This window comes from Fusarium solani (genome assembly GCF_023522795.1).
Source record: "Fusarium solani strain SB1 chromosome Unknown bctg00000002, whole genome shotgun sequence".
Lineage (NCBI taxonomy): Eukaryota > Fungi > Ascomycota > Sordariomycetes > Hypocreales > Nectriaceae > Fusarium > Fusarium solani.
The window spans coordinates 2,260,001-2,275,489 of record NW_027072155.1 but is presented as its reverse complement, the minus strand read 5'-3'; the positions used below and the strand labels follow the sequence as shown (position 1 = coordinate 2,275,489).

General features: G+C 44.9%; 4 protein-coding genes across 4 annotated transcripts; 3 read left to right on the top strand and 1 right to left on the bottom strand.

The window, feature by feature from the left end:
- Positions 1–3,442: 3,442 nt before the first annotated feature.
- MRS44_004673 (uncharacterized protein) lies at positions 3,443–6,294 on the bottom strand (the record flags this gene model as incomplete). The annotated part of the gene is made up of 10 exons (XM_065622289.1): positions 3,443–3,600; positions 3,673–3,912; positions 3,986–4,079; positions 4,159–4,608; positions 4,732–4,768; positions 4,825–5,181; positions 5,373–5,616; positions 5,678–5,972; positions 6,112–6,183; positions 6,235–6,294. 10 exons carry the CDS (start codon positions 6,292–6,294, stop codon positions 3,443–3,445), a joined length of 2,007 nt encoding a protein of 668 aa, XP_065478361.1.
- A 1,791-nt stretch (positions 6,295–8,085) lies between these two features.
- Positions 8,086–8,811, top strand: MRS44_004672 (uncharacterized protein; the record flags this gene model as incomplete). The annotated part of the gene is made up of 1 exon (XM_046268819.2): positions 8,086–8,811. The coding sequence occupies one exon, from the start codon at positions 8,086–8,088 to the stop codon at positions 8,809–8,811; it is 726 nt and encodes a 241-aa protein (XP_046136187.2).
- Positions 8,812–8,895: 84 nt separating this feature from the next.
- On the top strand, positions 8,896–10,215 carry MRS44_004671 (uncharacterized protein; the record flags this gene model as incomplete). The annotated part of the gene is made up of 1 exon (XM_046268821.2): positions 8,896–10,215. One exon carries the CDS (start codon positions 8,896–8,898, stop codon positions 10,213–10,215), a length of 1,320 nt encoding a protein of 439 aa, XP_046136188.2.
- Positions 10,216–10,293: 78 nt separating this feature from the next.
- On the top strand, positions 10,294–14,143 carry MRS44_004670 (uncharacterized protein; the record flags this gene model as incomplete). Its single annotated transcript, XM_065622288.1, has 8 exons — positions 10,294–10,765; positions 10,828–12,156; positions 12,205–12,570; positions 12,679–13,281; positions 13,330–13,575; positions 13,623–13,896; positions 13,956–14,030; positions 14,071–14,143. 8 exons carry the CDS (start codon positions 10,294–10,296, stop codon positions 14,141–14,143), a joined length of 3,438 nt encoding a protein of 1,145 aa, XP_065478360.1.
- Between the last annotated feature and the right edge of the window lie 1,346 nt (positions 14,144–15,489).

The window sequence follows — 15,489 nt, the reverse complement described above, 5'->3', positions numbered from 1 at the left end:
ATAAATAATAATTCTTATACCTAGGCTATAATTCTTAAGTATATTAGCGTAATAGGTATATAATTAACCCTTGCCCTTATTCTAACTAGTATAAACCTCTAAAAATAATAATTTCTAGGGGAAAATATATTAAATTAATTCTTTAATTATTCTCTTATAGGTTAATTAAATATTATTATCTTTAAGAAGTAATTTATTAAAATCTTTTCTCTAAGAGACTTAACTAAAGGATATAATAGCTTAATATATACTTATCTTAGACGGCTATTATATATATATTATAATTAAAATTATATATATAATATAGGTAAATAAGATTTAACTTATATACTTATCGGCGTATTTATTATATATCTCTTAGCCGCTAGATATAAGTTTATTCTTACCTATTAAGTCTTATTTTTATCGCATAACTAGGGACTTCGCGTTATTTAATATTATAGCCCTAATCTAGAAGTAGCGGTTTATTAAAGCTTATAAATAAGCATTAAACTAAGCTTTTATAAGCTAGAATATATAATTAGGGTTCTAGGCTATAAGAATATTCTCTCTTAATAAGAAAAGACTTTTAGACTAAGCTATTAACGCCGAGGAGCTATTATCTTTATTAGCGCTACTATATATACTAAAGAAAAGGAAATTTAATAATACTAAGCTTTAATATACGCTAAAGAGCGAAAAAGATATAAAAAAATAAACTTAATGCCTTAATTAGAGTTATAATACCTTCCCGTGGACCTATAAGATATTATAAATTTATATACAAGGGAATTTAATAAGAAGAATACTATAATTATAGCCTTATAACTCTATATAATATTCCTCGAGGAGAAATTAAAGTTAAAGGAGATAACTAGGCGTAAGGTTATTAACTATAACCCTAATAAGACCTTTATATATATCCTAGAAATTATAATTACGTATTTTAAAGTAATATAAGTAGCTTTACATTACGAGGAAGCTTATAGCCCTAATTTTTATAATAAGGCAATAGAAATTATATAAATAGAAAAGGAATTTATATATATTAATTTCTAGCTTTAATTATTTAAATTAATTATTATTTTATTAAGAAATTATTAATTAAATATTATAGTATTAATCGCGGGTGAGGGATTTAGGATATCGAGACTAGGGTTATAGCGAGAGCTAGGTGCCCCACTTTATATCTTAGCTTATATAAATATATAAATAATAATAATTGTAATAATAATTTTAATAATAAGTTATTTATATTATAACTAAGTAAAAAAAAGCTAAGTAATATATATATATATATATATATATAATTAAAAACTATAAGTTTAACTTAAATCTTTTATTTAATAAGTTATATATTTATTATAATACTTTAAATAGCTTTATATAATATTATTTCTAATAGCTTATTATAAGTATTTTTTATACCTTTATAAAGCTTATAGATTTCTTTAATAAAGTTATTTTAATTATATAAAAAAGTATATTAATAAGTATTAATTATATTATATTAATTTTTTAATTAAAAATCTTTATAAAAAGCTATTATAATCTTATTAATATATTATTAATTAATTATAATTAAATCTTTTTTTATAAAAATAATATAAATATAATCTTTTAAGCTTTTAACCTCTTTAAGTAATTAATAATTATAAAAATAATTAAAAGATTAATATTAGAGAGAAAAATTATTATAAAAAAGGGTTAAATTTTAATTTCTTTAATTAATTAAGATATAAGTTATTTATTATAAATAAAGCTAATTTTAATATATTATTAAAGCTATTAATAATTATATAAATAAATCTTATTAATTTAAGCCTATTAAAACCTTAGGCTTTAAGTATAAAGTCTTTATTATTAAAATTATTAAGATATTAATTAAGATACTTTAATTCTTATTTTAAATAAAATAAAGCAATAAAATAATAATATAAGTCTTTAAACTAATAGTCTTATAAAGCTCTAATTATAATAATAATATAATATTAACTCTATAAGAAGCCCTTAATACCTTAAAAGAAAAGTAATAAGAGCCTTATTAGAGTTAGAAAAGAAAAGCGGTAAGGGCCTGGCTTATATAGCGGCGTTTCTAGTATATTAGGCTAGTTATGCACGTAAAGGTATTTTCTTAGCAAATTCGGCTATTTATTAGCCTCTTGCCGATCGGGCCCCAAGTCTCGATTCTTGAGTCGCGCACTATGTCCGGAAGAGTCTCTTAGTCTGGGCTCGTCATCGCGGGCACATTTATCGAGGCTGGCATCGCGAACTCGGCAGCATAGGCCAGGGCCAAGGTTCAAAAAACGCAACGTTAATCATTGAGCAGTTGGAGCTAATTGAAGATGTCGGTCGCAGAGAGGCCGCGGCGAGAACTGGGAGAGAGAAGATTTGTTGGAGAAGGAAAGCGAGGCACCTGAACTATTCTGCCTCAGCATGATTTTCCTTCATGTGGGCGGCGCCTCCATCGATAAGAGCTGAGCCACACGCCCCCGGCTTCTTGCCGGGACCAAATGTTGAAGCAACTTGTTTGGGACTATCGTGGATGTCTTCCTGCATTAGCCGACAGCGTTGTTCGCCGCCACGCCCACTGTACTACTAGCATTGCCAGAGTAACGCAGCTGGTCAGAGGTTCATTATTATCTAGAACCGAATTTTGGTATAGCTTCACACTAAAGGGGTGTCTTTGCCCACAGCTCCAAGCAGACATCCAACATGGGGGGGGGGGGGGGGGGGTTCCTTCTTCTTCCCAAGAGTTATTTGTCTCCCCGAGGTTCGCAAGTAAACACCTCGCTATCCTACCTCCCCGGTCATAGAGTCGATCGGGTCTTCTCTCGTGCCTTCTCTATCCGTGCAAGCTCCCTGTCTATCCTCTTGAAACTCCAGCTCTGCCAGAAGGAGGGGTCTAAGAAAAACTCGCATTAGTTTTACCATGGCCGCAACGGAAGCACTCTGCATTTGGACTGACAGAGAAATGGTCTCAGGTCTAGAATCGGTCAGCCATTTTTTGCCGTTCGTTGGGATTCCCCATTTGTGGCAGTGGTTACGACTTACCGAAGCGATTGTCGTCGGGCGAGTAATCGTTGCTAGACGGGGGATTAGCTCAACTCAACTCAACTTATACCAGGACAAGTGGGGGAGAGAAGTTCAAGTCGTTTACCAGTGTACTATTTTTTTAAAGGAGAAAAGGTTAGCACAGAAATAAAGCTCATCCCAAATTCGGAAAAGGGCGAGGGTGGCCAAAAGCATTTAGGGCCTAAGAATGGTTCCTCAAAGGAACTCAACGTGCGCGCACTTACTAGCCGGGGTGAGGGTGGTGGCCTTGTGGCGTGTGATGGCGCTGTTCCTCGGTTAGCTACTGTGGTTTTCTGGCGAGGGGGTTCGAAGCATTGGTCGGCCCGGTGTTGAATGCTCGTAGAAAGATGGCCTGCCTCAACACCACATTCCCTGAGGGGACGACGTACTATTGTGCAAAGAAGAACTTGACTTTTTCCGCGATTTCTGCCGGTTCGAGGGAGGGATTCTGGTCGTCTGGTCCCTTGTTTCGATCCTTTCCCCAGACGTGAACGAGATGCTGCCACATTGACAAGGGTCCCATCTTCCTCTCCTTACGAAGGCGCCCTGTGTTTTTTTTTTGTTATTAGAAAAACATCTCAAAAGGGAGGAAGGGAACTACAGGTTGTTCGTTCATACCAAAGGCGGTCAGTTCGGCATAGGTGATTCCCATGTCTGCCTCATCCGACTGTGTGTAGTCCTCCGTCACGGGCTCCAGCTCGGCCGTGGGGGTGGCAGTGAGGAAGCCCTCGAGACACGGCATGTCAAACTCAACCTGGGCCCACGCGATGAAGCCCCTGAGGGCTGCCTTGTCGATGGAGCCAATCGGGTTGATATCTGCCGAAGAGCAGTCGTACTTGGTCATGTAACCTCTGAGCGCTGGAAATACACACACAGACACACAAATCAGCTGCGTCCTCGTTCATCAGGGGATCATGACTGCTATGCCTACCCTCGCCGACATTGGCGCTGCCCAGGACCAGCAGGCTGCCCCCGCCAGCCAACTCACGGGTCGTTGGAAGGATTTGAGCAAATTCGTAAGCAACCTGCCATGGTGGGAGATGGATGGGTTAGCCACAGAATATGAACAAAGCTAGGGGTTTCACTCCAGGTAGGTTGTCGTACCACCATCCGTGTGCGTGCTTGGATGTTCTGCAGCATGAGATTCTCGGCTTCTGAGCCGCCCTCTACTTTGAACTTTGCATCCAAGCCGAGCGAACTTTTGACGAGGTTTTTCTGCGCATGATACACAGAGTCGATATCAAGATCGATGTGGTAGCTTCCTATGGCCTCGGATAAATCTTTTGCACGTTGGCGTGTCTCACGGGAGCTCTGCTTTGACATTCCCATGTACACTGTGTGCAAGACGCGATGGCATAGTTCCTGAGCGGTTCGGGGAAGAGCAGAGTCGCCGAATAAACGTTTAAGGGTAGTGATCACCGACTGGTTTCCGTCCTTGATGGCAAGGATGGCAAGTCGGCACATCGAGAAGACAGAGACGGCTGGATTGAAGCTGTTAGTGAATCGCCTGGCATGCTCAGAAAACACAGGAGCAGCTGCTTCGACTTCACCTACCTGTCGAGCAGGAGTCCAGGCCACCGGACAGAGGGGCGAGACTACAGAATACCGTCAGTCAACGAGAACATCGAGCCACGAGTTGTCATGAGATCTGGACAACTCACAACCCCCCAGATTTACTCCTTGCCAGGTAATCCCAAAGGTAACAACCAGTGCACTGTGCATGAATTTAGTAGTCAAGCCCAGGAGTTGTTGTTGGTCGATAGGGGTTACTATACAAGTGCAATTTCCTCTTCGGCTGAGTAGAACTTCGGTTCCCGAGGTAGAGTCGGTCGGAGACGCAGGTTCAAATCATCCTCTTCGGGGCTAAGCTCGAAGGAGGTCTGTATCCTGTGGTACTTCCGAGTGTTCTGTGCAGCCTGCATCGCCCGGGATATACTCGAGCGGTAGGCCCGAACCTCGTCAAGGTCAACGGTCGCAGTGACAATGTCGACGTCATTGAGCGAAAACTGGGGGCTCTGCGCGAGTACCTGGCCATTGCAGAAAATCATGGCAGACCCGTCAAAATACAGCCTGTCGCCATCGCCGCCTGTGAAAAGGAAAGTCAGGTGTTGGAAAAGGATGAAGATACTAGAAAGTGTCATGCAGGACAAGGGGAACAAACCGGAGACATTGGAATATATATATACACCTCCGCACTTGCGCGTGGCTTCACCAATGAGCTTCAGCCTGGTATCTAGTTTCTGCAAGCTGAAATGGCTAGCAGAACTATTGGTGATTATTTCAACGCCGTCCAAGGTCATCGGAATATCTAGGCAAACCTGTCAGTGTGGGTTCCGGTAGCAGGGCTAATAGCAGTGTGTGTGATGTACGCACGAGGCGCGTCCGGCGACCACATTTCCTCGCAAGTTTCAGCTCCAAAGCAGCTATCGGGTGTGCTTATGACGCAATCTCCAAAGGGCACATGTGTGCTTCCTTGTAGTTTTTGTAGAATCTTTGGCAAGTGAAACTCTTCCCAGTGTGTCGGCCGGAGCCAGGGAGTGAAGTACCGCATTTCTCGGTAATCTATATTGTTAGTTTAAACCAGGTCTAGTTGTTGTTACACCGGGATGTAAGAGAAACCTACTGCCGTCATTCGCTAAATCTGTCTCTAATGTTAGTAACGCAACGTAGAACTGGTCTGGCCCTGGAAATAGCCCACGTAGCTCGGCGGAGCCAACAGGGGGAGGAGGCTGACGGTTGTTGTACTTACACATTTTCGGGCGGATAAAGAGAATCTTTCCATCGAGGCAGACTACTCTGCAGTTGTAGTTCACGTTGCGGTGGGTGACGGGAAGACCAATATCCAGGAGTATGCCATGGCAGGTTTCGTCTTCAAGAATTCGGGCCAGCATCTCCATGCAATGCAGGTAAAGATCGGGCTCAAGAAAGTGATCATTGCACGAATAACCCGATATCTCTAATTCCTATCGAGTGGGAAATCTCAGGATAGTTGTTTAAAGCCGTTGGAGAGGATGAGGGGTAATGGAGATGGAAAGCATGAAGCGAAAAGAAGCATACCGGTCCCACGCGAAGTCTTGCACCAGCAGCTTTAGCCTGGCGAGTCGACTCGATAATCCTGTCCGTATTTCCCTAACAGGCGTCAGTCAGGATTTCGCTCTCATCCAATGAATAAGACAGTACCTCAAAGTCAAGGGCCCATTGCCTGAGCGAGGAGGCAGCGACGGTCACGAGCCGGCCCATGACTACGAAGTCTGGTGTTCTACTGGCTGACGTGTGGGCGTTGAGGTCAAGGGCAAGCGAGTGCTGATCTAGAAGCAATTGTCTCTTCGGTTTTCGCAATCCTGGTGTGTACTTTGTGTCTGGGGAAAGAAGGGACGTCGGCAAGTCTTGATTTGAAACAGGCAGCCAGTCATGACAATTTATGAGGAGCGCCCGAGTTCGGAGGAAAATTGGGTTAAGAAAGTGTTGTGGGTGCCTGAGGCACCCAGACCCACAACAGCCTGAGCCCACCTCACCGCCAGGTTAACCGGACTTCGTAACCTTGGAAGAACACACACACCTTTTGCAGGCATCACGCCCACAGAAAGGTTCAGGTGCCAAATCAGGTGGCATCCAGGTAGATCGTGATTGGTAGATGTGGCTTATCTTGTTGAGCTTTAGCATTCATCCGTACCGCACACCTTTTCTTTTTCTGACTCGGTGCCTTGACCCCACTCGGTTCCGATTTCCATCGCAGTCTTAGAACCTTAACAGATATAGTAGCAGGTCGCCCTGAGTTAGCCACTATACGTTAGGGTTTTAGCGTATAGAGACGTGCTACTTAGGCCACAAACGGTACACCCGCTGAGGAGATACGCCGCACGCGACAGACCGGCACCACTAAACTACAACAACAATGACAACACCACGATCGCGGCCGAGACGACCTACAGACATTCTTCCTCCATCCACCGACCAGAAGGCAGTCTGTTCACTTTGAATAGAGTTGGTTGAGGCAGGAAGGGATTGCGTCGACGGAATTTCATCCTACTGCATCTGTTTAAATTGAATAGCCCTAGTGAATACAGGAAGAGATTGTGTTAATGATGTCATACATAATGCAGCAGTCAACTACGGCCGTGGTTGGCCTCACTCGTCGCGAAGTCAATAAGGTCTGGCTTCGCTGCGACGGGTCTGGTGGGAGGGGTCGCGTGGTTATCTACGCAAAACCATTACGGCAGAGATGGCGTCAGACTGCCCATTCGAGCTCATCTTCCAGACCAAGCGCGATTTTTTTTCTTTTTCTTTTTTTAGGGGGATCTCTCGGTATCACGGTATTACATAGTACCCCCCCAGGCGGTATGAAAAAAACACCGCCGGTCTGGCACCAAAATTGTATGGGGAGAGCGGCGGTGTTTTTTTCATACCGCCTGCCCCCCAAGCACGTTGGCCACAATCAATTGACCCAGCACCGAGTATATCGTCGTTTTAGCCCTTATGAAGGGGTCTTCATGAGGGAGCAGGCGGATACAGTCAAGGCAAGGGAGATCTGTAGGCTCTACAGAGAGTCTCCCGACGGAGCTGCATGCACAACTTTATTGCCAGACTCCTCCAGAGCCCACAGAGCGAGAAGGAAGTGGACCAGGCTTGGTTGGAGTGTTGTAGCCTAAGGCACCCACTACACATAATGCCTCCAACCAGGTACACTGGCTGGCTTGGAAAGGGCGACCCATATACGCACAGCCCTGTGCAAATAAGATTTGGATCACTGAGCTGCAGAAAGAGTAGAATAAAGCCAATCAGAAACCGGCTCGTAATCTAGCCACAAGAGCCACACTTAGCCACAGCTGCCCAGCCAGTTCAACTAATCAGCTTCCTAAGGGCAATCAGGGCCCTGAGTAATCCGAATCTATTTACACAGCCGCCTGTGCGTAATGGGTCGTGCCCGCCCCACAAGCTGCTTCACACCAAAGTGATGGCATGGAGCTGGCCTTGCTCCTCAAAACACCCTTTCGCACACTCGCATCATTACAGCTTCCTCCATGAGCAGCAATGTCGTTGTGGTCAGACACCTCTATGCACCCAACACTGTGTCTTACCCTACACAGCAAGAGGAACGACGATAACAACCAAATCGTGGCCGATTCTGACATGTTGACATCGACCATCGACACTGCCACACCTTTCAGGGCACCAGGCGACTCGTTGGATATCGAGTATTCTGAGAATGTCGCTGCTTTCCAGCGCATCCAAACTTTGCGCAAAAGGCTGCAAGCGAAACGACGACAAGGTCTGTACGATGATGAGTGTCTCGCCAACTTCGTGGACAGGGCAATCTACGCCCTTGCTCTGCTTATTGGGCAAATTCAAAGCGCGGCAGCCACTGTCGACAGAAAAGAGGAAGTTGCATGTTTCGACCATCAATCCGGCTTCTCGTCATTTCGATACGGATCTACGTTTCGGGAACTCCTCGCGTCAAGGATTTCTGCTTGGAACACTCATTTCTCTGAGCTAGTCTCGACTGGAGGATCGCCCTGGGACTTCCCGCCGCCAACGATCCAGAAACTCGACATCCTGCGCATGATCCACGACCATTACCAGGCTTGTGCCAAGGCCCTTGGGGGGTCATCCATTCAGGCATTCCCTACCTGGCCTTCTCACCTCCCCCATCCTAAGGGGTTTCTCAGCCCCGACTGGATGAGGAAGACGTTTGGCGACCGTCTTACTAAGCCCTTCTCTTCCCTGAGAAAGAACCGACCATCGCCACTGATATCATAGGATGATGTCTCCGGCTTCATACCCGAGTGTTTTCGGCCAAGATTTGAGTCACAATTCAAGACATTTGACAATGAATTGCCACAAATGTTCATGGAGACCCTGCCAGCGCTCCTGCATGCACGTGCGTGCCTCGCACGACACATCGACTGTGACAACCTCATCCAAGCAGTCTCATGCCTGTCGGGTATTTCCCTGGAAGCCCTGTTGGACAAGGGTTCAAGTATCCCACGGCAAGTTCTGCAAGAAATGCGAGTGCCATTGGTCAAGTGGAGGCATACTCTCCCTGAGTTGGTCACAGGCAGATCTCCCCGGAAGGGGAGGTTCAAACTCGGTTACATTGGGCTGGACGCACCATCTGCCAGCACAGAACCTGAGAGCAGCCAAGAAAGTGGACTGCCGATACCCTACTGGGCCTGGGTCCACGGTATACGTCCTAGATTCAGCACAACGGGTGACAAGCAGCCACTTACCGAACATGAGATAGCGCTTTTGCTGTCCAATTTGAGCAATTCCACGTCACTGATTAAACTACTTTCTCAGATCTATACCGACGCCAATCCAAAACAAAGGCAATTGGTCGAGCGGGCAAGGCTGGGTCGTGTCTTACTGCCGGCAATTCAAACCGCAGCAGGGCAAGGTCTTATCACGACAACTGATGACCGTCCCCATCGTCCTGTCACAGTCGCGGAACTCTTGTCACTTTACGCAGGCAACAGAATCAAGCCATCTTTGTTCGACCTCATCCTCGCGGCTTGCATTGCCAACACTGGAATGCAAGATGTTTCCCTAGTCCCGGTGTCGTCGATCAAGCGGTTTCTCGACGGCGATGCTGATCAGGAGGAGCTCGGATTGTTAGCTCATCAGTACTTCCGACCCACTATGGTAACGGGAGCATCCTCAAGCGCAAAGACCGTCCTGTTTCGAGATCCACGAGCGGGTACGACTTCGATCGCTATCTGCGAGATAACGACGTCGAACACAATAACCGGAAACTTCAGGGTAAATTGTGAAGTTGTACTGTGCTGCGCACTCGGTCATTACATGGACTGTACTATCCCCACTGCGGACTTTACAGACTTCCAGAATCGCACACAGATGTTCCTGGAGGCACTTTTTCCTTCACACACAGTACCCTGGGCTTGGTGGCAGTGTTCCGCTCAGGACTCAGATCCTGAAAGCCAACCTCTTGACCGACTTGGCCGAAACGCAGATTGGGCCCTCAGGACATCTGTGTTTCTCGACCCCCGAGGCACCACCGAAGACCCTGCCCTACAGCTGCTGGATCTACTTTTCAACTTGTTTACGCCTACACGCCTCGGCACCATAAGCAAAATCATGGGATACGATTCATTCCTCTCCACAGAGGTTGACGACATTGATGCCTCTGGAGATGTCTCAGATTAGGAATCTGTGGGTGGGTCCGACGCAGAAGAGGGCGACTTTGGACTCTGGGTTCGACCAATCCATGTGTTGAAAGTGCAAATGACGGTCGCCCGGCAATTGGCTCTTGCCCTATATGAACGTGTTGCCACAAAGAAGAGTTTTCTTACAGCGACTCAATCTCGCCCTTCAGTCGATTGCGGCATTCCAAAACACCTGGGAGATGTCGGGGATGCTTCCGACGCAAACGAGTACGATGCAGGGGCATCAGATGACGGCGCCGAAGAAGACAGTATTCATGGCGTCGATGATACATCCTTGTGGCATCGAACAGTATTGAAGATGTGCAAGGTCCCAGAAGAACAGGCAAAGGCTAATGAGTCGCACCTCGTCTTTGACTTCAAAACCCTTCTCCTTGACAACGACTATGTACAAGACGACGCCAAAGTCCAGGCGCGGATAGACTTCTTGCTTCGTCCCGAGATTGCGAGATGTTACTGGTATAGCCCAGAGGTAGATGCCGCGATCGAAGCCGCCACACCGGGATTGTTAGAACAGCCTGTTTTGTGTGATGGTAAGAGGCCCCTTTTCGAGTCCTCCTCAGATAGAGCACGAACAAATCTAATACCTACACAGACGTTCAGAAAATACTCGACCGATATCGATGTCGCTGGGATGCCTTCCTACGCGCCAATGCCCGGCTGGCACTGTCCCTGACCCTACCCGAGGCCTCAGATCTTGGTATAGCTACTGAATGGTATCGGTGGACTGTAGCCAATGCGAGAAAAGCCGATAGGGATCGCATTGTGCAGCGATTTCTTCATTTTGGCAACCATCCACTTGATGTCCAAATTATCCTCGGCCAGGATTGCTGGACGGAGCAACTCTTCAGGATGCTAGTGCCGGTAGATCTGAGTGATCCTGCTTATGACGGCCAGCTCTTTAATACCTCATACTTGGGGATAGTCCAATCCTCTGGCGTCGACCCCTGCATGGAGCAATATTATGGAAGTGCCACTGGGTCTGGGGGAGAGGCTTCTCGGCTGAGCGACCACGAGAGGTTTCTTTGCAAAGACTCTTTCGAAATGAGAGTCTTACGGGGGCAGCCTACCAGTGGCGCGCTGTACTTTCACGAGGTTGGCGTCACACCTGGGGCACAGCACTCGTTCCACTACTTGTTCAGGTTCCCAAAGACTCAGCATCGCGCTGCCTCCATACATTCTCGCTTACTTGCCTTCGCGACCGAGCACTTCAACATCGTCTCAACTGGGAAGCTCAATCGCTGTTCAATTCGTCGGGGTGGGAACTATATTCAACAAAGTGAATTGTTGATGGGTTACTTCAAGAGTCAGGTGAACCTGCCCAGACGTGAACCAGGTCAGAACATTGGAGTCCTGAACAGGGTGTTACCCATTTGCCAACAGGTTGTGCCTTACTTCCTTCATATTGATCTTGCGGACAACGATCTTGCGGATAATCATCTTTTTGACAGAGTTTACGCCACACTTGAGACTTTCTATCTGAAAACATCAAAACGGAAGCTGACGTACGAGGACATCATGCAACTGGTAGGAGAGCTTGGTGGAAGTTCTCCAGATCTTCCCGGCATGGTACAAAGGCTTCGCGCGAGCTACGAGAAAGTGCTCGCGGCTCATGGAGAGACTTATCAATTGCCATACGATGATCTCACAATCCCCGCTGTGGCTGGTGTACTCCGCTATGCCTTCTCAGAGGGCTTCGCCAGTGAGCCTTGCCCTGCGAATGATAATGATTTATCGTTTTGCGATGTCGACACGACCTATTTCGACTGGCAGAAAGTAGCCATTGAGGCGCAAAAACTCTTGAACCCCAACCTGTGCTACCTCTGTACCCCGAAGGCTGTGCGAGATATCTGGGTATCAGGATCAAGAGTCGGCGGCATCTCTCGACTGGCTTTGATCCTTCGCAATGCTCAGTTCCTCAGGGGTAGGCTATTCCGTTTATCTTCCACTTCGTTACTAACCAATGAGCTAGATTCTTTCTCTGGAAATACTGACGAGATCAATTTCGCATCATCTGCTCGCCTGAAGCCGGTTATGAGAGAAAGGCTCCGCCAACTTTGCCGTCATCAACTTCATGAAGATATTTCGGGGGACATGACTTTCGACGACCTGGAGGTCGAATTTGAAAAGGGTGTCCCGTTGTTGAAATGGATCTCCCGCTGGGGTGGGATTCGGCGCCTTGTGGGGGGTCTTCTGGAACGTGTGACGTCGAAGTTGGTCGATGGGCTCCGCAAGGACCGCCAAGCATACGTCTCTGAAGCTTCCATCAGAAGCTGCTTCCCTTTGATGTCTTGGATTGAAGCTTTGCTCCGGACATTTATTCGGGTTCTCACTTTGGGTATGGTTTCCCGAAAGGTCTAGGAGGCCTGGGCGAACCCACCCAGCTGGACAGACATAGAGCCTGCAATTCAGGCAGTGCAGCCGATATTTTATTCGAACTTACCAGCTAGCCGCTCGATGATTGATTCTGGCACAGAGGACTCGTCGGAGTCCTTGTCACAGCAGCACCCTGACGGTTTCATAGAGACTCTAGTCGGGCTACGCCGCTTTCGACCTCATCTCTTACCCATCTCGCAACATGAACGGGACGGCAAGACTTCATCGACCAAGTCCGTGGCAGCGGCAAGACCGTTCACCCTCCGATGTGACGCAGACATCAGCCGCGACCTTGCGGCCTTATTCTACAACACAGACACCGACGTGACGAAATTCAAAGAAGAACGGAGGGAGAAAGACGAAGCAGCGAGAAAGCTAGAAATCAAAGGCCAGAGCTCTACAAACTCGGCCCGACAACCAAGCCAAGGCTCTTCGACCGCACCCGAAATCGAAGCAAGTACAACGCAACACATTCGTTCAACCAGGCGGCCGGCCTCCGCTGAAATGAGGCCGGCACAGGCAAACAAGCGGGTTGTCATTGCTCCTTTATCCTTAAAAGAGAGCTCGTCCTCAGTGTCGTCCATGACCACGGATGAATACATTGCCAAAGTCTACACTAAATACCTTACCCGCCGCCAGCCTAGGGAATGGAAGAGCAAGAATATAATACCTCGTAGGCTCTCATCCCTCATAGATGAACATGGGACTAACTTATGAACAGGCCAATGCGAACTTGATTTGCTGCAGAGGGTTGCTAGAGCTGTCCAAGGAACGAGGAGAAATGAAGTCGACATTGGTAGCATCGCCAACCAAGTTATCGAGGATCACGGTCTTCCTGTGACGAGCGATGAATCCAACACACAGAGGACACATCGAGTTGAATCACTGATCAAACATGTTTTCGAGAGAGAATCTCTATTGATGACTTATGTGTCAGGAGTGACTCGTCACCTGAAGTTTACGGACTGTATGTCAATGCTCGTTTGAGAGAAATCCTTCACTGACACTCCTCAGACCAGGTACTGAAAGCATATCGAGACTATGTTTGTGAGAAGACCAACCAGGACCCTGATGGGTTTGTTGATTTGATGAAGTGGCATATTTCCAAGCCAGGACAATCTGCCGACAAAGTCTCGCCGACCGAGATAGCTCGCGAATTTGGTTGGGTCTTGGAAAGGGAGAGTGGACTCTCGGACGCTTCAGTCACCATTGACGGAAGATCTCTGAAGATGCACTTGCAGCGGTCAGACTTGGTGGCTCTCGAAAAGCAATACCACGATATGAGGCTGTAAGTATTGCAAACTACACGACTCTACTTCTGGAGATGTATTGACAAGGTCATAACAGGAAGCAACAACGAGGGCCTGAGTTCAGCTGCTCCAACTGTGGAATGGCATTCAAGACTCTGGAAGCCGCTGGTTTGTGTGCTCGGTTCAACTGTCATAAGTGTACGAACTGCCAGGCCTTTGATGACGTACCGTGCGATTTGGCAAGACGAGCCAATGGTTGCAGCGCTTGCAATGCTTCAGGAATAGAATGCAAGGCCCCCATCGCAACTGGTCCGAAAAGGCTGGTCAGCTGCCCTGAGTGTCATCAGATTTACAAGGGCAAAGTGGACAACGTCCACAAACAGAAGTGCCGGGGAGCCTGTGATCGGTGCAAAGCTTTAGGCCTTCGCTGTATTACTCAGCGCAGCATACCTAGCTGTTTCTATTGCAACGATGAGGACGAACTCTGTACTTGGGGGGCAATGAGCCAGTCACCGGCAGAGCAGAGCGAGTGAGATTGGTGTCACATGTTTTCCTAAGCTAGCAAAAATCGATTGCACTGAAACTCAACCTATTGGTATTTGCTTGTTCCCTGAAGTGTTTAGGAATTAGACTTAAGGAGATAGCTATTAAGTGGAAATAGCCTTATTTTCTTATTAATAGAAAAACTATAATAGGCATAATAAATATAAAAAAAAACATAATACCTACGTCTTAGATACTTTAAAACAGCGGGGTAATTAACTACTTATATCTCTCCTTCTATAAGATTTTATATTTATTTATTTATTTATATAAAGATTCTTAAGTTTTATATTACTTACTTAAAAAAATCTTAAGTAATAATATTTATACTCTTAATTATATGTAAGGTTAGCATCCTTAAGTTATAAATAATAATATATAAGTAAGATAAGTTAAAATTATTATTTATTTTCCCCCCTTGCGTCTCTTATTAAGCCCCTTAGGTATTTTATTTTATTAAATAAAAACCTTTTAAGAACTATTTATAAGAATATAAAGCGGCTATTAAAGCTGCTAACTAATTAAGTAAATCCTAGCTAGATATTATATATTATTATATATAATAAAGGCTCTTAAAATCTAACCTCTTCTTATAATAGCTCTTCTTTCTATTATTAACCTTTTAATTATTTTTATAATTTTTAATTATTTAAAAAGACATAAATTATTTTTATTATCTTTATAAAAAGAAATTTAATTATAATTAATAATAATAATAATTAATTAATAATATATAAAAAGATTATAATAGCCTTTTATAAAGACCTTTAATAAAATAATTAAAGTAATATAGCTAATACTTATTAATAAGCCTTCTTATATAATTAAAATAATCTTATTAAAAAAGTCTATAAGCTTTATAAAAATATAAAAAATACTTATAATAAGTTATAAGAAGTAATATTATATAAAGTTATTTAAAATATTATAATAAGTATATAGCTAATTAAATTAAAGAAATAAATAAAACATATAATCTTTAGCTATAAGCTTTTTTTTTACTTAGCCTCTTTTTATTAAATTATAATATAAATAATTAATTTAATTTTATTAAATAAAAGCTAAAAAAAAAAATTAACTTAAAGAAA